At 40.4% G+C, this 27028-nt stretch overlaps 1 protein-coding gene across 3 annotated transcripts in view; it reads right to left on the reverse strand.

The window, feature by feature from the left end:
* SYTL5 (synaptotagmin like 5) overlaps window positions 1-27028 on the reverse strand; it is a 73981-nt gene that overhangs the window by 30259 nt on the left and 16694 nt on the right. For 2 of the 3 annotated variants that reach the window (XM_075263974.1, XM_075263973.1), the window contains exons 3-11: window positions 24993-25108; window positions 22365-22464; window positions 19170-19286; window positions 16240-16353; window positions 13351-13500; window positions 12606-12756; window positions 10891-11011; window positions 6042-6148; window positions 3058-3138 (exon numbers count right to left, since the gene is read on the reverse strand). In XM_075263974.1, the coding sequence (XP_075120075.1) occupies window positions 3058-3138; window positions 6042-6148; window positions 10891-11011; window positions 12606-12756; window positions 13351-13500; window positions 16240-16353; window positions 19170-19286; window positions 22365-22464; window positions 24993-25108 (1057 nt within the window). The remainder of the gene's footprint in view (window positions 1-3057; window positions 3139-6041; window positions 6149-10890; window positions 11012-12605; window positions 12757-13350; window positions 13501-16239; window positions 16354-19169; window positions 19287-22364; window positions 22465-24992; window positions 25109-27028) is intronic. The other variant, XM_075263972.1, reaches the window with a different exon arrangement.

Raw genomic sequence — 27028 nt, forward strand, 5'->3', positions numbered from 1 at the left:
CTTGTCATCTGGAGATATTAACAGATACCCAACAGATCCTATTATAGTTAGAGGGATCCTTCAGGATCCGGTACTGTCTGGATTCCAAGTTTAGTTTTGTTTAGTTTTAGCTATTTAGTCTGTTCTTCTATTCCTACAGAACATACTGAACCCAGTCTTATTTATATTAGCAATCTAGTGTTCAGTTTTCTCATTTGTAAATTAACTATTACCAATATTATTATTATTTAATACTATTGGCCAAAATATTCAGCCAGTAGTATATAGTACCACAGTAACTTTTCATCTGACAAGTATTCTTGGTAAAACAATATGTATTGAAAGATACACTGTCTACCAATAAGTATTTGGACACCTTTGGTAGAATAGAAATGCAACATTTCTTCATATTGAATAGTTGGTAGAACCCAGCAGATGCTTCCTCACGGATGGTATTAAGCAACACAATACTCCCAGATACCTGGTGAAACTCCTGGTGTATGTGAGCCATCGGTTGGGTGTGGTTTCTCTGGCCAGCACTCGTCAGTCTCTATCTCCCAGTTTCGGGGTCTGCCGAATCGGGGCACAATCCGACAATCACCATTCACCTTCCACTTTGTAATCACATAGGCCACTGTCGATTTTGGGTAATTCAATTCGCTTGCTATGTCTCTTAAGGATCGACCATTTCTGTGGTACCCCACAATTACCGAAATCGGATACCTTTACACTTTGTGGCATCTTGCATGCGACTAATGCCAATGCTGTTTCCAATGCGGCGGAAGGTGTGACGTACATCATGACCGCAGATATCTTCATTTACATGGGTGTCCAAATACTTATTGGTAGACAGTGTATAATGATCAGAAAGATTTTCCATGTGGACAATGATTTTCGTTATTGTACTGAATGGGAATTATGTCAAATAGCTGACAAAATGGCAAAAGCTTAATATAAAGCTTAAAAAGTCCTATATCTGATGCCACAGATGGGAAAAAAATCGTGGTCGCAGTCACTTTAATACCATATAAATCTGTTCACAATCTGTTCACAACCAAATGACAAACTCAGCAATATTACAGCTCTGAGCTCCGCACACTTACAGGTAATGGCTCATTAGAAGATTTGGCTTTGAGGATAAGACTTGAAGAGGAAGAACATTTGGGCTACAGTAGTGATATTTCTGCCAATATGAAGCTGTTTTACTTAAACAGAAAAGTTATTTACTTAGTCATCACCGAAGCTGCGCCAAACATATGTAATCTCTTTGTATTTGTCACAAAGGCACTATTATTTCATCAAGACATATTGTTCACGAATGTAGAGAAATTCAGAACCTTTTCTGACCTACATATGGCTCAGATCTGCAGATATGAGCTCTCTGTTTTTACTCATAGAACCGAGTTCAGAGCAGGAGACCCTCTCCGAGATGTCCATATACCCTAATAAGTCATATGGACTGGGCTTGTCTACATGGGCAATATGATCAGTACAGTCATTCCCTACACTAGTGTTATCCAACCTATAGCTCTCAAGCTTTTCCAAACTACATATTCTAGCAGGTCCTAATAACCACAGACTGATAGGACTGTTTTGGAACAGCTGGAAAGGCGCCGGACACAAATCACTTATAGTCTATATATGTATTTGGATTTACTTAAGTGAGAAGACATAGCACCTCTTCATCCCCACTTCTCTGGCAAAATATAGTGGTCTTACTTGTACAGAAGAGTCACGTTAGATATTAGTTTCTACAACCAATACTTCTGCACCTTTTGTTTCATGGGACCCTGGTCACTGGTACGGAAGAGTAGACTCTCTATGCAGAAGACTACACGTTTACTTACTCACTCTATACATATTCTGAGCCTCAGACTAATAGTTTTTCATTATTTCTTACTGACTCCACTACTTACATACTTAGGGCGGATACCTAAAGAATAAAATAAACCCTTCCTATTATTACAACAATGACTAGCCAGTAGTTACAAGACCAACTGCACGTCTGTCCAGAATATCTGTCTCCTTGGTGGGTTTTTATGCCTTTATTCCCCATCCATATACCCCAGCGCTGAACTGTGAGATACCCCCAGAGAATAATATGTCAGTACTTCATAGTCATTGAGTCCTGCTTGGTTTTGGATTATTGAGAAGACTATAATAATATCCTGATCCAGGCTGTCACAAAGAAATCTATAGATAATAAAGCTGCTTCTCAAGCTGTGACTACCCGAACAAAAGCCTCATTTTTCTTTTATCATATTATTAACTCTTGACATTACTTGATAATAGGTGGGAGAGATACAATCCAATATTGTCATATAATATGGAGTAACACTAAGGAATACTGAATAAACAAATCTTTTACTTCGCCATAATCATCATTATAAATGACCCAAACCACAATGACACAGAATTACGTAATACGTTATTGTACAAACTGGGAGTGAAAAAACGCTCATGCAGAATTATATCATTAGGTTGTAACTATGGGGGAGCGGGCAGAAGAGGCAGTTACCCCTTGGTCCTGTTATCTGAGTGGACTTACAGCCCCTCTATTACATAAAAGGACTATATGATTATACAGTAAATGGTACAACTGTATATACTGTGGATAAATGGAAAACCTTATAATAAAACCAAGTTTAGATAAGATAGACGTTCTGGACTGGATGACTTAAGAAATTGCAGTTCCTTAGAGTGTGATTTCTGGGTAATTCTAGTAAAGCTATTTGATCATAAAATGTAATATATTGTAGATCTGTAATGTACCTGACTTGGTTCACTGATACAATGAAATGTATCATATTCATATATAACTATAATGGTCTGACACTGTAGGAATGCAGCAGAATTAATAGGATAAGTGTATCATAGAAGGTTTACAATTTGTACACATATAGAGCTATTTTTAGAAACCAGAAACCTTTTAATTGCGATCATGAATAACTTTTTAGTAAATGACTAATCATTGTGTCAGACATAAATATATAGAAGATAAAATCCAAAAGCCTGCCCAATAGCCCCCCAAAAAGTGCATCCCCTTTGTGTTACATAAGCAAACATTCCTTTACTCACAATAGAATATCCACTCCGTAAACTGGCTGGATACTGCGATGCCGAGTCAGGAAAATCCTCTTCATTTTCATCTAAATATTCCTGAAAAAAATGAAAATTCAGCTAATGAAAAAGCATCCAGGCATGACAAGATAAAACAGATAATGGTTAAACAAGCGACAAAATACACTGTCATTGGGCTCCACTTTTGACATACAGTGTTACCAAATGTATGTCACCGATATTTGCAACCCTAATATCTATATAAAGAACAACTACAGTACTTTTCCATTCTAAGATCTGGTTCACATCTGCGTTCCGTATTCTGTTTGGAGAGTCCATTGGGGACATCTCAAGTGGAATACCGAATGCATTAAAAAGCGGTGAGCACCAAAAGCACACGGACCGCATAGACTATAATGGGATCCATGTGTTTTCTACGTGGTGTACGCGGAGATTAAAATGCTTCAAGAACTAATTTCCTCTCCGTATGACTCATTATAGTCTTTGGGGTCCGTGTGCCTTCATTGCTCACCACTTTTTAATGCGGAGGGTATTCCATTCGGGGGAATCCCCCAGCGGACTCCTTGAATAGAACACCGAACGCAGATGTGAACTAGGCCTGAGGGCTTTACAAAGGGCCAAGCTACATTTACTGCATGCAGAAGGAGAGTGATTGAGACAACTGTACTAGAAAGGGTTCTTTCCAGTTAGAGTAGTTTAGGTTAATGACTATTTAACATTAGTTAAAGCGGATCTTACCTATCATAAGGAAATTATTTAAAAAAAAAAAATTAAAGAAAGTTGTCCAATTATATGTCCAAAGGGTGTCCTTCTACCTGGACCTCCAGTGATCCACTGCAGTCTGTGTGGAAACCTCAATCTACAACTGAATTTAGGGGTTGGGGAATTTTGCGGTCATATAATGCAGGGTCATCTAGTGCAAGACACTCTTTATAGCTGTTTTATGTCTATATAAAGGACCCCCCACACCGTTATCGACTCAATATAGAATATATGAATATGTGTTTGTTTTTTTTAAAACCAAATAATTTTTTTTTTAAAAATGTAATTACTGCAGAAAATAAAATGACTAAACTGAATGTATTACACAGACACGTTCTTGTATTTCATCAAATGGATTAGTACTTGGTGTCCTGTATTTCATTACTTCTAGTTCTTATCGGAACAGAACACAAGTTAGAACCGACGGAGGAGACAATTTTCGTCTTGGCTCTCATTTGAGCTAATTTGCTAACAGTGAATATCACAGCTTCCCCAACACTGGCAGACTGTGGAGTCTAATAAGAGACGCCGTATCCTGCAGCTCTGTGAATGCTAATCAATAGTGTGAACGCTTGGCTCTGCTTTATCTTAGGTGAAGCAGGGCACTGCCTGTTATCATCAGCTACGCTTCGCCCCATATAAGATCACACAAGGCTAATAGGATTGACGATTTTACCTTTGTGGAGGAGCGGGCACATTAGAGCTCACAGCAAAAAGCTTCACTTTCAATGTACTATGCTTATTACTAAAAATGTGTTAAACTTGCCAAAGACGCGGCAATGAAAGTTAACAATCTCACCATGAAAGACAATCATTAAAGCTTATCCTTATGTTTATTGGTCACAACTGGTTTAGTGGTGTTCTAAATGTTTTCTTGCTTAATACTTAGTCTTCAGCGTATACGGTACCGGCTCCCACTGAAAACAATGGGAGCGTATACGGCCCGCAAAAGCTCCCGCACCGTCTACGTACCACATTACGTGCCATAATACATTGTGTGAACCCGGCCTTAGTCCTCCATTCTCCTGATCACTGGGGGACCCAGCAGTCAAACTCCCAGCGATAAGACCCATAAGTGTCCTCAATGGGACAACCATATTAAAAATGTATAGCAATGCATCTGAGGGACATTTGCAAAGATCAAAAACAAATTGTAGGGAGTATTATTCTTGACAAACCTTACAAGATATGTACTGGGTTTTCTGGAATGATTATATTGATGGTCTATTCCACCAACCAGTAAGCCATAACTATTTAATAGGTGAGTTCCGATTTCTAACCTCCTTAAGAATAAGTTGAATGATCGTACTTCAGCAATCCAGGGAGCAGCAGATTGCCACATGATCTGAGCCAGCTAAGGACAAGTCAAACATTCCCAAAAAGCTGCTCTTGACTCAAATATTGAGCTAAAAAAACTGATTTTCTGTGATGTAGGGCCTTAGTCTTACTTAGGTTTTACATATACACCACAAACACCGTCCTTAATATCATTGTTATATGCAGTGCTTATATTTTACTTCAATATTTCTTTAACATTTTCAAATATTTGTATCCATTTTTCTGATATTTCGTTTGGTTCCCTAGACAGCAGTTTATATCCATCCTATTTTCAAATATATTGTCTAACCGCTTATCTCTAAGGGTATAAAAAGTCGTATAAATCTAATGTACTGTAGATGTTATGTAACTCAAAATCTCAAAATCTGTATGTAAAAACTTTATGCCATTTATGTGAATTTTCACTGCAAGTGCTGAGTTTTCCGTTAATATAGCGTAAATGGTTCTGAATATATTAGTGGAGCCTAAGCCCGACAGCTGAGCAGCCCCCTCATATGTTTTTGGAGCAGAAGATTCGGAGGTGTGAGCCTCAAGGCTTCTAATAAACAGAATTTAATGTAACTTGGAAGAAAGGCAAGGTACACAGAAAAGGCCCATCTGTATTTATTTCCTTCCATAAAGATTAAGGCAATCGCACGTGTTTCCAAATTTTAACATTTGAAATTAATGAATATTACAGAAAAATCACAAAAATTAAGTTAAAATATAAAATAAGCTGCACAAGATTCCCAAACTGCTCAATAAAATACATGTAAAGTTACACAATCAGTAGAGCTGACAAAACTGGAGAGATCTTCAAGATTTATTCATGTCTACAAGTATTGTGAGTATGTTTACTTTGTCGCTTTCTACATTTTGTAAGATATTTATGCTCAACTCACCAGATTGGTGTTCAATCCTCCTGGAACAGATTTACTCCTAATGCTTGCTGTCTCCCCATTCCCTTCTGGAAATGGTCTGCTGAGGTCCAGCTCTGACCGACTGTGATCTGAAAAGGTTTATTAGATGTTATTATCCACCAATAACCACAGTGAAATAGAGATGTCTCCCCTCTACATTTCTGGTTACAGACTTAGATCAGTACTATTCTTACTGAAAACACGCCCCTGATTATGTTTGTGCCGCCCCCTAGGAACAGGGAACTGATCGTCCCACTGCACTGACATCACCATCCCCTCTGAAAATTCACGCACCTGTTCTTGTAGCCTTAGTCATGTATAAGCATACTGTGCTCAGCTCGTCCCAAGAACTACTAGAGCACATGTGCCAAAATTTTGCCGAGGGGATGGTTACTTCGGAGCAATGGGACGAAAAACTCTCCCTAGCCAAGGGGAGGCACTAGCATGAACAGGGCATGCTTTCAAGGGTGCTTTCATGGTATTGTCAAACATAGAAAGTTATGATAACAATATTACAGCATCTACAACACTATGGGGCAGTTTTGAAGGGTTGGGGGAGGGGATAGAAAATATGCTTACAAAGGAAATGTATAGGGAGAAAGGATATAAAAGCTACATGTCTATAAATTTGTTGAACCAATAGTAAAGGTAAGGAAAGACACATAAGCTTTACTAAAGGGTGTACATACTATTGCTGCACAGCATGTTTCTATGAGAGAGTTGGCCCATCCTCTAAGGTATAACAACCTCTGCGGACAAGGTCAGTTTAATGGGAAGGCACACAGGATTACCTTTAGCCTAACATATTATATTAACACCCCAGGTATTGACTCTTTACATGGATAGTGTATACACTGCGCTGATCTTTCAGGAAAACTGAGTTAGCAGGATAGGTGTACCCATCCAGCCAAAAAGTAGAAAAGTGCTTGTGACTCTCTCTTTAGAAGTCTAAGGGCTTGACTGTCTCCATAATTTCAACAGACTTCAATGGAGAGGACACGTGACTGTTGTAATAGTAGACCATTATATTTTATAAACACCAGATCCATTAGTCCAAGGCAAAAACAAGGCATCATAATTGGGGGAACATCTCCTCATGGATGGAGATTAACAATATATAAACACAATTCATATATTGCATTCAGGGAATATACAGAACAAGAGATACTTGGATTGCTGTGAGCCTTGGCACCAAGTAGCAGGAAAAGACATCAATTCTTAATGTGTAAAAGGAGACAGTTTCTGCTTATCTGATGTAAACATTTGACAATTTCTGAATTGAGCCTGATTAGAACCAGGGCTTTTTTTTTTTCGCTGTTTCGGATATTTCTAGTTTTCAACTTGATGGAGATAACAGTAAAAATATTCAGCAGATGTATGAGCTGGTCTTGCGGGATTTCAATATGATAGGTTTATGCCATGAGAGGGAAACTGCAGACTGAGGGTTATATAGTGGAAATAATCCCAGCCTCTATGAAGAGGAAGATCTGCTTTCAGTTTCAAAAATGAAATATATCTTTTTGGTGATAAAGTAAGAAAAAGTAAGAAGGAGCCGCTGTGCACTGACAAGACAAATAGTATTGTAGATAAAGTACTTTCCAGGTTTTCCAAATAGATATGAATAAACAAGCATATAGTACTTTCAGCCTCCCTTCAGAATTGCAGATTTGTCATGGTAAACATTTTCTCCACTTAGGCTATGGCTCCACGTTGCAAAAATGCATTTTTTTTTGTTGAAGTTTTTGTTGCGGTTTTTTGAGCCAGAGCCAGGAGTGGATTGAGAAAAAGGTAGAAGCATAAGTATTCCCAAGTATTCCCCATTCCTTTAGTAGCCATTCATGCCATTCTTGTGGCAACAAAATTTGCAATAAACAAAACTGCGTTTCCACAACGTGGGGCCTCAGCGTTTAGGCAGTGTTTTTGTGAATTACTTTCTTTTTCTTTTTCCAGATATAAATGTATTTGAATAAATAATATATTGTAGTAATATACTGTACACCTAGTTTGGCTAAGGAAATCTCAAACTGCACCAAATCTATACTGTGTGAATACAGCTTGTCAGTTATCTTGTATAGGCCAACAATGTTAGATTTTTGAGGTTCCATCTTATAGAATAATGCCGATTACCTGATAGCACTGTGCATCGGTGGGCCTGGTAGAGCAACCTTAGTGTAGCTCAGCCCTGTTTAATTCAATTAGACTGAGATGCAACACTAGTAAGGGGGGAAGAACAAGACCAGGTTTCACTTGTGAAACACCATCCGTGTGTCAGCCAGATTTACCTGCTTGAACTTCGTGCTGGGAGCGGGACTCCTAACAGAATAGTTATCTATGATGCTAGGAGTCTCTGCCTCCCATCGACATACTGTCCTGTACTCTAATAGATAAGGGACAGGAAACAATGTGTAAACGATGGGAGGAATAAGTTCACATAGCAGGCAAACAAAGCAGCATTTCTAAAGCAATATATTTAGGAAAAGTCTTCAATTTACATAAGATACCAGTATAGATAGGATCCTTGAGATGGGACAACCCCTTTAAGGCAGAAAAACATTGTGGTTTTTCCCACAGTGCTTTTCACAGAAACTCTACAGAGTTTTCCCCTGCGAACGTTCTGCTTGAATTATACCTAAAGGCAAACTGCCAACATTTTTCTCTATAGGCTACTCTATGGAACTTTAAAAACAGGAAAAATGCTTGGACGATAGAACATGAATTTAAAAAATCTCATTGTGAAAACACAGTAAAAAAAAAAGGACATAAAAACTACTGAAATTATGTTGTTTCTAAATGCTGTAATAACACTGTTCTAAAAAAAAAAAAAAAGAAAATGGACGTCACCAGGCCATTATTCACTGTTGTATGAATATAGCTTAAGGCATAGTGAAGCGTAGCTAAAAGACGCTGCAGTTTTTGCAGCTTTTTTCTTCCCGTAATAAACATATAGGGAAAATGCTAGTGATTCCAAAGCTAAAATTAACATGCTCCATTTTTCAAAGGGTAAGGCCCCATGTTGTAGAAAACGAGGTAAAAAAAATGTTGTGCTTTACAATGTCAGCAAAGTGATAGAGATTTAATAAATCTCATCCTTACATTGCGGAAAAAAGAGCTGTTGTAAAATGTGATGCGATTTTGCTGGGTTTTTTAGCTACATTTCATTATGTGGGACCTCCGCCTTACCATTGGTTCACATCTGCGTTTGGTAATCCATTCGGAGAGTCCACACGGGGACCCCCCGAACGGACTACTGAACGCATTTGCAAGTGGTGTGCAGTGAAAGCACACGGACCCCATAGAGTATAATGGGGTCCGCGTGCTTGCCACGATATCTCCGTATGAGTCATGCGGACAGGAAAGTAGATTGTGAAGCACTTTCCTGTCCCATGTTCCCTGCGGAGATCTCACGGCAAGCACACGGACCCCATCATAGTCTATGGGGGTCCATGTGCTTTCACTGCACACCGCTTGCAAATGTGTTTGGTAGTCTGTTTGTGGGGGTCCCCATGCGGACTTCCCTGAACGGATTACCAAAGCAGATGTGAACGAGGCCTTAGGCCCCAAGTAAACGCAGTAAAAACACATAATTTTTCTTAGCATTTTTCTGCATTTTTTTTCTTCCTCTATTAAATACAAAGGGAAAACATAGCTTTTCTGCAGCTCTTTACTCCTGTAAGGCATGGAGAAGATTAATGAGATCTCATTCACTTTATTGGTACTGCGATACGCAGCTTTTTTTCTCCTGCGTTTCTGCAACGTGGGGTCATCATAGCCTATCCCTGATATGGATTGGAGTTTTCTTTATACTAGTAGAGAGCTCTGAGTCTCCTGCTTCCCTTCACACCTCCATAGAGATAAATGAAAATCCTGGCTGCCTGGAGATGCTTCTTATGGGAGCTCCCATTCTTGTCATAGAGCACCTTTCCTAGCCATAGCCATAACCAATCTGGCTGCTTGATAATTGTCTCATTACATTTAGTATCAGCTGCAGAAGTCTATAAACATCCCCCTAGTGGCCGCTATAGGCAGCCAGAAATGTGTAATTTATGTCAACGGATGTGTGAAGGGAAGCAGATGGCTCGGAGCATTGGATCAAAAACAATGATGATCCCTATAAATATATTATATGAAATTAACCAACATTACATTTTAGTCCTATGTAAATTCTGAATAAAAGGAACATTTTAAAATGGCTGAACCAACTATAGCATGAAGAAATGCAGCCAAATGCTTTATATCATTTGCGCACTGCTATTTCCATACAAGGGGAAATCTGATACATATTCTAATAATAAAACTACTGCATTGAGGTTGAGCTGTGCAGGCACATATCGTCAAAACACCTAAAAACCTAATATAAGTGGACATTGTGTCAGCAGGTGAAGGTAGAGAAGATAGCATTTTACAATGCAGATACCAAACTGAATTATAAAGGGAAATCTAATTTACTTTTTATCAATTTGTGTCTATCAAAATGTAGATGGGGTTCTTCCCGTGTCAATGTTTTGGTTGGTATTTTGCATCAATGTAATGTAGTGTTGCGTGCTGCGTAGTCTCCACCACTAACTTTTGCTTCTAAACACCAATGTGTGAATAAGGTCTAAACTTGTAAAAAAAAATGACCACATAGCTTCTTTCAGTATCTTCTGGTACAATTTTTTTTTTCAATAATGGCAAACTGTGAAATTGAAGCCAATGGCTATATGGGTTCTGAAACCTTCCATATACAGACAAAGGTCTATATGGACAAAGATTTTTTTTCATTCATTTAATAAATTTGCTGCAGAGGATGTGCCGCTCATTATACATACTGTATAACAGATGGTATACATACCAGATGCTACAGATACTCGAGATAATGCCAAGGAAGGAGTGCCAGAGCTGCGTCTTCTATGTCTCTTAGCTAGGTCCTCTGGTATACTAGAACTCGATTTCACTGCATTTCCTACTGAATGCTGAAAATAAACATGTGGGAATAAGTAAAAGCCCCTTTGGGGTTTTTTTTGGCTTACAACATAATACATTTGTCTGAAGCATGTGCCTCCAACTTCAGCTAAGATCTATTCACTTTTCACTCCTTGATTAAAGGGATTCTATCATTAAAATCAAATTTTTTCTCAATCACACGTAGGAATAGCCTTAAGAAAAGCTATTCTTCTCCTACCTTTAGATGTCTTCTCTGCGCCACTGTTCGGTAGAAATCCCGGTTTTCGTCTGTATGCAAATGTGTTCTCTTGCAGCACTGGGGGCGGGCCCCAGCGCTCAAACAGAACAGGCCACAGGCCTCATGAAAATGGCAGCTTACTTACTGTGTAAGCAGCCATTTTTTTTTGTGGCCGCGGGCATGCGCAGTCTGCTCTGCCCGAGGCCTGAGGCCTAGAAGTTTGAACCCAGCTCCGGAAGAAGACCCTTTCTTAGGGCTATTCCTACGTGTGATCAAGAAAAAATGTGATTTTATTGATAGAAGACAAGGCCCACTTCCTGCTACACTGCACCAAATACTCAACTGTGAGGGCCGTCTACTTCCAAAGACTCTCTGCCCACATCCCAGAATTTACATCTGCAGATGAGAAGAGGAAACTCTACATCCTACTGGTTGAAGAGGAGTCCACTGTGGGGATGGCTGCCCAATACGTGTCCAGCTGTCACCAACTAAGAGGAAGATGAGACCCCATGGACTGTTATACCCCAAATCCCCTCCCCCCCAAATCCCACTCTCCCACCCCCCACTTTACTAGCTTTGGCAATGCCAAATATCTATTCCGACGTGCCAATAAAGCTTGTTTGATTCTTGATAGAATCCCTTTAAACAGTGAAAACGTAACGTGGGTCAGAATCTGCATTACACTTATTAACACCCCTCTTCCCCACACCATAAAGTAAAAATTATGGTTTCCTACAAAAATGTGGGTGGAGATGTGTAAAGAGGAGAATAACTTTAAGGCTGAGGCCCCATGTTTCTTTTGTTGCAGATTTTGCTGCGTTTCTTTTCAGCTAAAGTCAAGAATGGCTACAAAAGTAATGGGAAATATATAGGAAGTTCTGATGCTTCTCCCTTCTGCTAAATCCACTCCTGGCTTTGGCTCAAAAAACCGAAGCAAAATCTGCAACAAAAAAAACTGCAATGTGAGGCCTCAGCCTAAGGGGGCATTCACATGGAGTAACGCTCGTAAACGCCGCTGTTACGAGTGCTCCCATTGAAGTGAATGGGAAGTGTTCGGCAGTCTGCCGTAACGCCGGCGTGTACGGCTGTGATACACGCCCAGCATTACTCTGTGTGAATGCCCCCTTAGGCTAAAAACCCAAATTGTGAAACACTGTGGCAAAATACGCTGCATTTTACAGTACCTACAAAATGAATGGGATTCTGGTTAATACCATCCACACACTGCAGAAAAAAATCCACAGCAGAAAGCGGGGTCCATTATACCTGTGGAAATACTAGTGTTTTCCATATACATATAAGAGAGGCACACCGTCCACAGAGGAAAAATTAGCAAAACCGTAATAAAAAAACGCTGTTGAAAAAACCCACCGCATAACACTCACCGTGTGGCTATAGTTAGAGGTTACACTTCGCTTACTCGGAGTGGGAGAACTGTGATGCACCACTGCACTTGTGCTGGTCCTGGAACTGTTGCTTTGCACAGCTGTCTGTGAGTTGATGCTGCCGGTACGGTCAGAGGAATGGTTACTTTCACTGAAATTATGTGAAAAAAATCCTATAACTATACCAGCAAATTTCACATAAACACAATATTTACTAGCATCAAAATAAAAACTTTTTAAAGGCTTGATATAAAATTATTATCCAATAATCCAGTAAATAGGGGACGTTACCTACTGAAGTAACTCCAGCAGGTAACAGCCTTGTTAAACAAGCAACGACAATGTAGCAGTTGCCCACTGGGCCCCCATGGGCCATATAACAGTCACTATGACGGTAGTTCCGCCACTGCTGCCACCATAAACTGACCTCTGCATGTAAAGCATCAGTGACCTATCTTAAAATTTATCTTAAAATCAACATATGCAAATTTACCTTACCAGACAAGGGGGCGGGGAGAAGCGTCATCTAGTTATGCAGTCTGATATGTCCCTTACTGATAACCTATACAACTGCCAGCATCACAGGGTGTGATTTAGCACAATGGCTACATGACCAAGATTTAAGGTTTTAAAAGTGTATCAAAAACATAAAGCTTAGTGAGGAGGATGCCATGTGTTAGTCTGAGAGTCTTTGGAACCTCAAGCAATGTTACAGACATTATAAATCATTAAATGGAACTATTACCGGACAGAAATAGGTGAGCTGCGCTTCGACTCAGAGCGGGAGTCAATCTTAAAGCTTGCTTGACTGATTTCATCAACATTGTCCTGGCCATTGTTAAGAAATTCCGCTTGGGATGCTTCAGGGAGACTGTGAATGTCTGGTCTGGATCTCCTACAAAACAATAGCATGTGTGTCATTTGAAACAAGGATGAAAAATGTAAATATCACAGATATTATTTGCCAAACCAAGTCAACTGCCCAAGTGTGGAGGATATAACATGGTTCATATATAGGAAAATGACTTGCAATTCTACAGATAAAATGCGTACCATGCACGTTTTTGAATACGCATCTTTTCTGTAGTTTTTTTTCTCCACAATGTGCGGATGACATTAAAAAAATGTTATTTGATTTTTTTTATTACAAGGAAACATTTCTGAAATCACTCAGCTATAGTCCATATCCAGCTCCAGAAGCTCACTCACTTTTCTGTATACCAGGGACAGACAAACTATATATATACCAGGCAGCCACTGAAACTTGTGTATTGCGTGCACCCATACCGGGACCTGGGGTCTTTTCACACAAATTACATTACTATACATGTGCTTTCCATGAAACAATCAGACAGCACACGGACCCATTATAGTCAATGTGTCTATAAAAACATAGACAGCATAAAGACTGTATGTTTTTCACAGATAGATCATTGCTGAAAAATAAAGAAGACATCATTTTGTTTTTTTGTGGACACAAAAAAAATCCGATGACACGCTGATTGCATGCAGATTGCACACTGAAATACACTAGGATGTACATGTCCATGGATTTGTAGTTCACAAAACGGATAGCTAGTGTGCAAAGAGCCGTAACGCGCATCCAGATATCCAGGTTCTATCACAGTTTCAGTCATTTCTTCTGATCTTATGATGGATCAATACAATAGACTGAAAAGTGACAGTGTGAACTTAACCTTACTCATGGATGTATACATCAATACTTTTATCATAGATCATTAATGGTATTCTCAATACACCTTTTAACAAAGCTTTAACACAAAAAACACAATTTATGGCTCTGATTTCACATTTGCATCATTGTCTTTGTTACCACTGCAATGCACAATGTAATGCCAACTTATTCTCATGGCAGACACCACTTATACGCAACAGATCTCATTCCCATAGAAGTCTAGGTGGTTGTGCTGCAGTACCTATACTCATCACTACAGTTTGTATGGCTAGTGAGCAGCGTGAGTGCTGTGTAGGACCCACAGATCTAATGTCAATGACTATCCTAAAGATAGCCCATTAAAGTTAGAAACTGTATAACCCCTTTAATGTTTTCACCTTTTATATATCACTTATACATATCAGTATCCACTGTCTAGTACTATATCTCTTGGAAAAGACAGAAACCCCAAAGGAATGTGAAGTCAAAGAGAAGAAACATTAGCAAAGAGGGGGTTATAGACAAATGTTGGCAAGGTTGGGATGGGATGAGACTTCTAAAGAAGTTTCTATAAGCCTCTATAAAGTTGTTGTTAGTAAAATCAATTTTTATAATCCTAAGATTAGGTTCACACCTGTGTCTGGTCTCTCCTAGGGGATTCTGTTCTGCAAACGGTGTTTTTCTCTCCACATTTTTCATCCTTTTCGGACGACAACCATGCTGAAACCTTGTGGACCCCATTATAGTCTATGGGGTCTGCAGGTTTCCGCAGGTAACCCTTTTTTAAGCAGGTGTGAAACTATTGTCAGCCGAACATGGGGTGCCCTTGAGCCCAGTGGGCCTTGGCATATGCCCGAGTTCACCAAGTGCTGACATCAGCAATGCTTACCAGATAGGATGGGGGCTTGGTGAGTCCATATTCTGGAGATAGGTGCACGTCCCAGAGAATAAACATTTAAAGGGAATCTATAATTGATAAAAGTCATTTTTTAACAAAACATATACTTGCATAGTCTTTAGAAAGGATATTCCACACATACCTTTTGTTTGTTAATCCCCTCCGTAGTTTTTGAATGAGCCCCTTTTTATTCATATGCTAATTAGCCTCCAGCGAGCATCGGAAGTCTCAGTAAGTACTGTCTGCTCTGTGTACAGCACACGCTGCTACTGCTAATGATGACTCATCTCCCTGCTCTCACACACACAACAGACAGTGCTTGCTGAGATTTCCACTACTCGCTGGAGGCTAATTAGCATATGAATAAAAACGGGCTCATTCAAAAACTACTGAGGCAATTTACATACAAAATGTATGTGTGGAATAGCCTTTCTAAAGGCTATGCAAGTATGTGCTTAGTTAAAAATGACTTTTCCTAATGATAGAGCCCCTTTAAGCTTAAGGCCCCACGTTGTGAGCTGCAGCCAGAAAGCTCTTCGGGAATGCCTCGTGGTTATTCCCGCAGTGGTTTTCACGGAAAGTCTGGAGGGGTTTCCTCATCCTTTCTGTAAAATAGCTGCATTTTCGATACATGGCGCCCCGGTCTAAGATGGGAATACCCTCACAGTTTGATCTATTAAAACTAATGCAGACCAAAACCTGTAGATGTCCGAAATAAACAGCCATAATCCATAATATCCCGTAATCTGTGTAAATTAAATTATTGCAGGATTTTGACTGGTTGACACAGTCCATGAAGAAGTTTCCACATATAAAACATTAACCCTTTGCTGTTTAAGAGCAGAGACTTCTATTACCTAAAAGGAAAATGTCATCTTGTTTAAATGTGAAGGACTTGGCACGATTCAGGGTTGGCACATTACAACCAGCTATATAGCGATGAGACACTGAAGCCTTATTTCAGTGACATCTTATCCTTTCCTTATTCTTTCACCCATTAGAGAAATCAGACATACGATCAAGGTGTATTGACTAACAAAAAGGACCATTAAATTCTTCACCTTTCAGAGCGTGGGATGGACGCCATGCTTCTCATGCTCTGTGCGTCGTAGTTGGAATGCATGCTGACTGCATCTTCTCCACTTCTTGTCTGCTTTCCAACTCTTTTTTCAAGACTACAAATAAAAGGAGAATCAATGCACGGCTTTATTTTTACACTGTATTTTGCTAACAATAGCAGGTGGAAACACCCATTAGGTTTACACTGCATAGAAAATGGGTTTTTTTGCACATAAATTATGCATTCTGAATCTCAGCAACAGTCTAGATCCCAGTCAGGCGTAACAAGGTAACCTCTTGCCCCCATACCGATTATATGCTATAACAGCAATTTCACCTATCAAAAATGACAGGCACTCTTCTCGCCCTCTATTATTAGCATTGCTGCCATCCTACTCTATTATTATAGCAGCTGGGTTCTTCTTACTCTGTCTCTGTTGTCTTGTTTTCCTACCTTTGTCTTCTTATCCAATCTTATTCCTACCTTGTTCTGCCCCAAACTCCCCTGTCCTACACAACAGGTGGCATTGCTAAAAAATTGCTTCCAATTATTATGAGGGTGCCATAATAGTGTAGATATGTGAGATGTAATACTAACTTCGTAATAATATAAGCATTCACAATGAAGATATAAAAGAATTATATAAAGGAAAATATATCTTATAAAATGTAATCTGTCTTGTATATATTGCTTAAGGTGTCCTGGATGAAAAGTGAAAAATTAGGAAGCAATCATGACTTACGACTTATTAACCTTAGTCACATTACATCCCTAGGAAAATCATGTTGGATGTGTAGGGTTTCCCCAGGATCAGCTGAATGAAGGGTCACAACATTCCAACAAGGCTGAGCTGCATAACCAGACACAGCCACAAATTCTGAAGCACTGGTGTGCTTGATAAAAGGTTAGGGCTACATGGTTACATGTGTCGTGCGAAAAATTGTAGTGCATGTGATTGGTACAGAGTCACATAAAATCCAACCTTGTTCAACTTAATGTGCATGTCATAGTCACGTGACATTGCTTCCCTAGACACAGTGGTGAACCTACTCCTTTCACCGCCCGCGGCGAACGACAGAAAACTGCCCCCCCCCCCGGGAGGAGAGGGCGGAGCGGAGGGGGCGTGGTGGAGCAAAGGGGGCAACGCAAAGGGGGCGGGGCGTAGCGGCGTTCGCAGGCAGAGAGCAGGCAGGGAGAGGACCTGCTCTCTGCCTGAGCGTGAGGGGAGGCTGCTGGAGCAGCGCTGCTTCAGCGGCCTCGACAATCCACCGCTCGGTGCTAAGCCAGTCCAGGACAGCTTGTCCTGGACTGGCTTAGGTAAGCAAAAGTGCCGCCCTCCCTGGGGTCCTGACATAGCGGTTGCTTCAGGTCACCTCATGGGAGGTGCGGCGCTGCCTAGACATCAATTGTGTCCCATGTGACAGTGAGGCAGCGTTCACACTTGCACCCCTGTGTGCCCTGTGTCATTCCGCTGGGTTACTGTCCTAAGCCCCAGAGATACTGCATCAGGGACGGCTTCCCGGCGGTCAGTTTTAAAACCCATTCATTTGAGTGTTATAATAAATATGTTGGGCCAAAGAGCCCCGTTCTGGCTCACCCTGTTCTGCCCACTGTTGTGGAAAGTGGTGAGCATTGCATCCATTTGTAATAGCCATTGCTCTTTAAATATTTGTGTACATGTAGCCTTAGTAACTTCTACGCTTGGAGGAATCCTAACCACAAGTCATCAGTTTCTGTTTAAAAAAAAAAACATTTTCACCTGTCTAAATTCTCTTTTAAGACCCCATGGAAACTAAGTGTTTTTGACTGATGTGGAAACATAGTGAAAACATTTGAGTTCATTTTAGCTGCAGAAATGCAAACATTTCCCTATACAATTAATAAGGGAAGAAAAAGCACAGATGAAAAAAACTGTAAAACTCTGAAAATGCCGTGGAAAAAGTGCAACGTAGCTTGTAGCATAATGTGTTTCAATACTTCAGGCCTTAGGCTGAGGTCAGACGGAGTTTGAGGCGGAGGCACTCTGTTCCGGATCAGACCTAAATGAAGGGAGTGTCTTCAGGATGTCTGGCCGCGGAATCCACCTGAAGAAAGAGCATGTCGCTTCTTTTTTTCCGGGACCTGGACCAGACCGCTTGTGGAAAAAAGAAATGACCAGCTCCCATTGAATTCAATGGGAGACGTTTATTTGGTCAGGATTTCGAGGTGGATTCTGCTTCAAAATTCTGACCAAAAAACTCTGTGTGAACTCAGCCTTAGAGGAAGAAATGTTGGGGAGCATTGTTAGCATTAGAAATGATTTTACTTTTTTGTACCATTTCCTTGTGTTTTCTATCTGAGAATAGTGAATATTCTGAAACCTTACATGTGTGACATGGCAAGGCTGACTCTTAAAGGGGCTCTATCATTGGGAAAAGTCCTTTTTAACTAATCACGTCCTTGCATAGCCTTTAGAAATGCTATTCCACACCTACCTTTAGTATGTAGATTGTCTCAGTGGTTTCTGAATAAGTCCGTTTTTATTCATATGCTAATGAGATTCCAGCCAGCACAGGAAGTTCCCAGCAGCACTCATCTCTTCTATTATCTCCTATGTGTGTGCAAACAGGAAGCGAGTCCTCATCAGCAGCAGCAGCCTGTGCTGTATACACACATAGGAAACAATAGCAAAGAGGATGTACGATGCATCGTGCACCCAGTCTAATTAGCATATGAATAAAAACAGACTTAGTCAGAAACCACTGAGGCGATTTACATACAAAAGGCAGGTGTAGAATAGACTTTCTAAAGCCTATGCAAGGATGTGATTAGTTAAAAATGACTTTTCCCAATGATAGAGCCCCTTTAAAAAATCTATATATTTCTTCTTCCCACTAGTGCATGTAATGGTCACATTAAATAAAAGTCTACTCCTTCCTGTTCACTTCTTACCCATTGGCACGTGGCAACGATCTTGTACTTCGCACACTCTGAGTATCATAGTTGGAACGTATGCTTTTGCCATCCTCGCCTTTTCCTGGATGTTGACTAATTTTTTTGTCAGGACTGCTGGAAAGAATGAGTTAGTGAGCAAACGAGAGACAGGATTTTGGCAGACCATTTAAAAATGCTGAATGTCAGTGTATGAGTAACAGCGTTATATAATGTTATGCCTACATATATAATGCCGGCATATTGCTCTGTAAGAAGTTCATTCACAGCTCAAAGACAGTAAAAGATAGAGGTTGTTTAAGGGAGTTTAGGAAAACTGTTTATGACCAGTAAATGGTATAATAAATATATCTTATGCTCAACTGTTAGGGTCCATTCACACGGAGGAAATGGACTTGATTGAAGTCAATGGGAGACTTTTTTTCAGCGCTGAAATTCCACACCAAATTCCTCACCATTTTCCTCCATGTGAATGGACCCTTAAAATTCCTTTTGTACCACTAATTTAGTATTTCTTTCAGATGACCACTGCAGCCATCATTTTCTGCACATCCAAGCATTATTGCAATGTCTGCAGTTGTTGGTTGCAGTGGTCACATGAATGATGTATGTGCTCTTATATCTGCAAGACCAATGGGGACTCCTAGAAAGTGGAGCTGCAGTGACTGGGATTTTTATGGGTTTGCACAGGTCATTCATTTTGTGATACCTCTTCCTGCTCTTGGTTGGTTTTTGTAAAATTCCAGACATCCAGACAATGAAGAACTACCAATATTTTCATAATAAAGCTCATGTAGGCATGCCAAATGGCTGAAATGTGGTGTCATTTTAGAGTTCATATGCATTATTGCTTGGACTCTCACAGCTGTAATAACCCCGACCTTATTTTGCTACAGTAGAAATGTATCGAGCCTGTGATTTGAAGCCCACACTCCCTATTTTAATGTTGGGCTTCAAGAACACATTGGAAGAAGCATTGTTATAAGCACAGAGATGCAGAACCTCTTGTCATATGTACTATTGTCATATGACTTTCAGGCTGAAGCCCCATGTGGCCGAAACGCAGCTTATTTTGTTGCAGATGGATGGAGCAGAAGGCAGAAGTATAAGAACTTCCTATATCTTCCAATTCCTATTGCTGCCATTCTTGACTTTGGCTCAAAAAACCGCAGCAAAATCTGTAAGAAGAAAAGCTGTGTATCTGCAAGGTGGGGCCTCAGCCTAATATAGGGGTTTTTGGTTCGTTTGTTTTTTTTATACAAAGTCTTATGTATGTCCTATGTCTGGACAACTTCAGTGAGACCACATATAGCAAGATAATGTATTCACCTGAATCTGTAATATATACGTGCTATAACTGCCCTCTGGATCTGGAAACTTGGCCTGTTGCTATGTTTAAGCAGGTACAATAGAATTACATATCACATATATTCTTATCACTGAATAATATAATAGGGAACTACATCTACAATACTGAATATAATTCATATTTGTTGTGTTATAATATCTATGGATTGCCCTTTTCCATGTACTAATAACATACAACTTCTCTTCATACAATCTTCTTTTTCATGAAAATGGACAATAGTTTATTACTATTATCCTTCCTGTGTCCAGAACATTACTGCTTGGTAATAAGTATCCAGACTCGTCCATAACAATAAGCATGTGATGATATGTGAGACTACAGCGCAAACTGTTCTCAAACAATTGCTCAGATCTTACCATCCTGTCATTTACCTCCCAGAAGAACTCTTCAGACCAAGGGATTAAAGGATTATGAGAGATGATGGGAGTCATATTGTCTTACTTTATTATGCAAGTACCTATGAATTTTTTGTTTGCGTTGCTATAGTTTGAAATCATTCTTTTTTCTTATGCCAACATACCTTAGTGATGCCAAGCTCGCTTCATAAATAAACTGAATACTGCTTAGATTTATTAGGAAAGACATGTAGGCAGGGCTGCCATCAGAGCATTACTGTTGATAAGGCCCCAGTCATGGAGGCCCAATGGCTGGTATGTACACATTTATAACCTCTGCACTAGCCGCCAATCACCTACAGCCAGGAAGCCAAGGTATGGAGATGCTTCAGTAATATTCCCTGTATTGTGATGTCAGTGCAGTAAATACTAAAGGAGGGGGAGGGGCCACACGGTGGCTCAGTGATTAGCACTTCAGCCTTGCAGGGGTCCTGGTGCTCAAATCCCACCAAGGGCAAAAAACCATCTGCAAAGAGCTTGTATGTTCTCCCCGTGTTTGGATGGATTTCCATCCCATACTGATAGGGGGGGGGGAGGGGGATGTCAGGATTCCCCAATCTGAACTTACACAGGGAAATCACATCTACTTAAAGTTTTGTAATACTCATCTTTTTACTAGGTCTGACAGGCATGCAGACACTAACAATGAGAAGATTTTCTGTGACTAAAAGCCTCAATTGTATTTTTCTTTACATGCATAATGCACTGGTATATAAAGATATATTACTATATGCCCGTAAATCGCTCGATCAAAAGAATATTTTTATCGATACAATGTACCGTCATATTGAGATATATCTCTTTAGATCCTTATATTATGTAAGTGAAGAAGAGCTATACCGAGACTTTTAGTCAGAAAATATTCTCTCAGTATTCTCTTTAGTACCCTCCACATTATAATTCCCCATTTGTGCCTCCCCCTCCCACACACACAGTACCGCCACAAGGAATAAATACTAACAGGGATATGGTGAAACACTCAATTCCTGACCGCTGTCCCCTAAACTCTCATACATTATGGAAGTCACAGCAGGGATCGGCAGTCAGGAGTGGAGTTTCTCCTGACCATTGTAACAATGAAAGGACTAGAAGGAAGCTGGAGGCTGTTGTTTTGTTTCGGACCACAGTCGGCCTGTTCCTGCTATAGAGGAAGGTTGTGGCACAAAAGGGAACAATATTATTGACTGGAGATGAAAATAGTGCGACTCTTTTGTGCTCAGACATGTTGTAAGAAAGTCTTTCTGGCAGTGTGGGCCCAGATAGAGAAGAAGGGAAAGGGATGAACCATGGCTGATGGTCTTGAGGAAAAGGTGCACAGGGGGTCTCGAGATTCGCTTGGGAGTCCCTAGACTCATAAATTATAATGTGCATATGGAAATGGTATGTCAAATAGTTTATTCAATGAACGAAAAAATAACGTAGACCACTTACCGCGTTCCAGAGCTATCACCCTCTGTAGCTGCAGGCACTGTGGTGATCTCTTTGATAACAATATTGGAGTTTTCAATTTCTTGCATTTTTTTAACGGACACTGTACGGTCATAAAGAAGGAAAATATTTCTGTTTATGAGCATGGTTGGTATAATCCTCTAGGCAATATGAAACTAAAAGGTCAGTGCTTTGGCAAATAATGTACTAGCTCTCATGACAAAGCTTCGTAAGCCGTGGCTGCCTCTGGCCTTTCGTTACATAAAATGGTGACTCACTAATCACATCTTTATAATCTAAGGACACTTGTAGGTCACGGGACAACTAGTGCTCGAATATCTAATAACACACATGACTGCAGTTAAATTACCAAAAATAACTATCACAAATGGCCAAATATGACACATTCCATATGTTTCAATGTTCTGTGTCTTACAGCTAAACAAGAGTTCTTCATACAATTTTTACAAGTGGTGGTATGTATCCTAGGACTAGAGATGGGTGAACCAATGTGATTCATTCAATTTCTTCAGACCCCAGAGTATAATAGGTGGAGGTCCAGGTGTGAAAAGATAATAAAAGATCAAAACTGAGGTCTCTTGTTAGGCCATAGTGGTCATCTGGGGACTCAGCTGTGACCCTGGGTTAATGATGTCACCCAGAAGCCTAGAAGATAACCTGGAGACCACCAGGGATGCCAAAAGGAGGCCCAGAAGAGGTGAGGGAAAGCATAAGGAGTATAATTGTTTATGGGGGTTTTACACCTCGCCTGGGCCTCGACTTTTTTTTCTCTACTATGAGCCCCCAAAGTATAATAATTTCACTTCCAGTTCCTGGCTGTTGAAACCCCAAAGTTTTGGGACAAACCCAAAATTTTTAGAATATTTAGTTCAAAACCAACTCGTTACAGTCGGTTCACATTTCTCTACCTAGGACCAAAATTTTGTTGCCATCCACGCAGGTTATGTATCAGTTGTTGGTATTGCAGAAATTGTCCACATTTGCTGCTATATCAATATTCTCTTCTTTCAGGTGGCTTTCTAATAGATTTCATAAAACGGTAGTGAGGATTTCTGTTCATTCAACCACAAGAGCACTGGCAGGGTTGGCACTGACTGACAGTAAGGCCTGGGGCACAGTCTCTGTTTTAAATTCATCCTCAATGTGATTTAGGTGAGAGATCTCTGCGGCTTTTTATTGTATGGTATTTATTATGCATTTTATTGTATGGAAAAAATATGAAAAACAGACTTTGGTCATAGTATTTCCTCTCACACACTTTGCAGCTTGCACTACACATTTGAGCCATGTATTAAATCCAGATTTGCTCATTATATGGTGAATCTTGCTTCATCACACATAGATAATATTTTTTGATTCAAAGTTCATTGATGTGAAATTGTTGCAAAATTTCCAAGCAATTCTTATGTTCCTTTAAGCAAGAAAAAAGTAGTTACATAGTTGAAATGGTTGAAAAATTCTGCAGCGCCGATGTTGTCTTCCTGCGGAAGTACCCACAGCATGTGACTACCTTTGACATCCCAATCAGCGGCCTCAATGGAAGGGGACCAGTACAGCTGGACTCGCTTGTCATCCACTCAAACCACTAGGTTGGCCTGATGAATACCCCAGGTTGGGTGTCGAAACGCGTTGTCATATACTCAATAAAGGATTATAAGCTTTCAGCACTTTATCAATATTCCCAGATTTTGTGTTTTCTTGTGTTCACAGCTGGAGAGAAATTCCACAGCAAGAAGACAGCCAAGCTGCAACACCGGAACGCCCTGGCAGGACACTGGAGCACCAGGGACAGGTGAGGATGATTTTTTTTTTTCACCTTCCCCAATCTAGTTAGAAATTTATGTTTAGCCTGGACATCCTCTTGAAGGCTAAGGCCCCACATATCAATCCGCAGCCAAAAAGTGCAGCAGTAAAAACCATGGGGTTAATGCAATGCGTTTATTCCCGCAGATATTTTCACAGAAAGTCCACAGATGTTTTCTATGGACTTTTTGCTTTAATTATACTTATAGAGAAAATTGACATGTCACAATTTCTAAAAATGCAACAGTTTTAGACATTGCAGCATTCGCACTGTACATACTTTTCTGCAATGTGTGGATGGGATTAGTTAGAATTTGGAGGGACTGTAAAACACTGTCGTTTTTGCCACAGCTTTTACATCGTGTTGGGCCCTGGCCTAAAGCTGTTTTCTGGATTTATAGGCTGGTGTCCTATCCTATCAGATCGGTCTGACACCTGGCACCCCTGACAATCTCATGTTTGAAGAGGCACTATTGTATCACTGAATACCAGACACAGCACTATATATTGTATAGTGGCAGTGCTGGCTATTGCAGCTTAATCCCATTCATTTATATGGGACTGAGTGCTGCAAGAAGACCATGTGATTCATGAAAGTAAGGTTATAGCCTGCAAAGACAAACTGGGGCTTTCCTGAGTACAATGGACCAAGGATATGCAATCAATAATAAAATCCCAGAAAGCTCCTTTCAACAATGATGGCTTATGAATGCATTTACAGAAATATCTTGCATACACAGTGAATAGGGAAGCATAGGTCCCTACTCAGAAATCATACTCTAAAACACACAACACATATTCACTTACCTGAAACCCTTCTCATAATAGACTTTCTGACAACCTCACTAGCTAGGACTGTGGTAGTATTGAAGCGCTTGGATCGTTCTTCAAAAAACCAGTCTCCTGTTGCTATTCTGATTTGGCTAGAAGAAAAAAGGGGGGAAGACCAAACTATAGCACAAATTACACCTTATTTACAATGTTTAACCTGATTTTAATAGAGTTATACGAGTCATGCGGACAGGAAAGTAGATGGTGAACTATTTTTCTGTCCCAATGTTCCGTGCAGAGACCCCATTAAAGTCTATGTGCTTTCACTTGTGCATTTACTACACACCACTTGCCAATGCGTTCAGTAGTCTGTTTGGCGGAATCCCCATGCGGACTCCCCCAAACGGATTACCAATGAGGATGTGAATGAGGCCTGACTTGTAATAAAAACGAGAGTGTCTTCACTGGAAGGGGAAGGGGGGGGGGTTGATTTTGGAAAGTGGGTGCGGCCAGTGTGCAACACCTTGAAATGCAAAATTGCAAATAACAAATGTATATAAAAGAAAAAAGATTATCCACTATAATCACAATTCCAATATGAAAATCATATAATCCACATTAATACCTAACCTTTAATAATGCATGCATAGCAAATGTCGATATTGGGACTTTTATATACATGTATTATTAAAGGTTATTAAAGGTTAAGTATTAATATGGAATATTGGAATTGTGCAACACCTTTAACCAATAATGTGTGAACATTTTGAAGGACTTTCTCTCCACATTTATCAAGTGGAATGGGGAACGGAATCCCCGAGAGCTCACCGAGTGCAGATGTGAACCCAACCTTAAAATCAGACACACATTTGCAGTATAGAGAGACAGTTTTCTTTTACCATAGATCTGGGTTATTAGGGATTAATATCCAGATTCCTGCTGATGACTCATTTAATATTGTAAATAGCCTCATATCTCTGTCTTTTTCTCCTCCTCTCCTCTCCATAGACTTCATTGTAAGCTGACACTATTGTGTACCTAGTACAGACCAAACCCACTCAGATAAGAAGACAAGGGAAATAGCCAAGGACATAGACACTTTCTGTAGTGAACTAATAATTAGAGATGAGCGAGTACTGTTCGCAGTGCCGCACCTCCCATGAGGCAACCTGAAGCGAGCGCTTCAGGCGGCGCTATGCCAGGGCCTCAGGGAGGGCGGCATTTTTGCTAACCTAAGCCAGTCCAGGACAAGCTGTCCTGGACTGGCTTAGCACGGAGCAGTGGTTTGGGGAGGCCACTGGAGCAGCGCTGCTCCAGCAGCCTCCCCGCACGCTCAGGCAGAGCGCAGGCAGTCTCCAGGCCTGCTCTCTGCTGGCGAACGGTGCTAAGCCCAGCCCCCTCTGCTAAGCCACGCCACCTTCGCTAAGCCACGCCCCGATCCGCCCCCTCCCCGGGGGGGGGGCGGCTTTCTGCACTTCGCCTCGGTCGGCGAAAGGGGCAGGTTCACCCCTGACTGTTCGGATCAGCCGATCCAAACAGCACGCTCCATAGAAATGAATGGATGCACCTGGTACTTCGACTTTGATGGCGGCCGGCCGCTTAACCCCCCGCGTGCTGGCTACGTCCATTCATTTCTATGCGAGCATGCTGTTCGGATCGGCTGATCCAAACAGTACTCACTCATCTCTACTAATAATAGTGAAGAAATAAATAAAACTATACTTGCACTTTAATTTCATGTGCAGTGAATGCATCTATAGTATTTTTTATGATTCTATAAAGGAATGAACAGTCTAATGAAGTCTATGATTTATCTTGTGAATGACTTGCAGCAAAACAAAAAGGTCATTGGAAATTTCTCTCAATAAATATTCAGACTGAGCAATCTTGACATGGTCTGACCTGGTTTGTTTCCATAACAAGCTATTATAGAGAATATTCTCCCTTGCACATCATTTTATAAAGGTCAAACCTGTGACACTGAAATGTGTTCTTCCTTACCATTTCTTTTGGATTGAGATGTCCCAAGTGAGTGGTACAAGATAATCAGTTAAAAAGAAAAAAAAAAATTT

This window comes from Leptodactylus fuscus, chromosome 2 (genome assembly GCF_031893055.1).
Source record: "Leptodactylus fuscus isolate aLepFus1 chromosome 2, aLepFus1.hap2, whole genome shotgun sequence".
NCBI lineage: Eukaryota > Metazoa > Chordata > Amphibia > Anura > Leptodactylidae > Leptodactylus > Leptodactylus fuscus.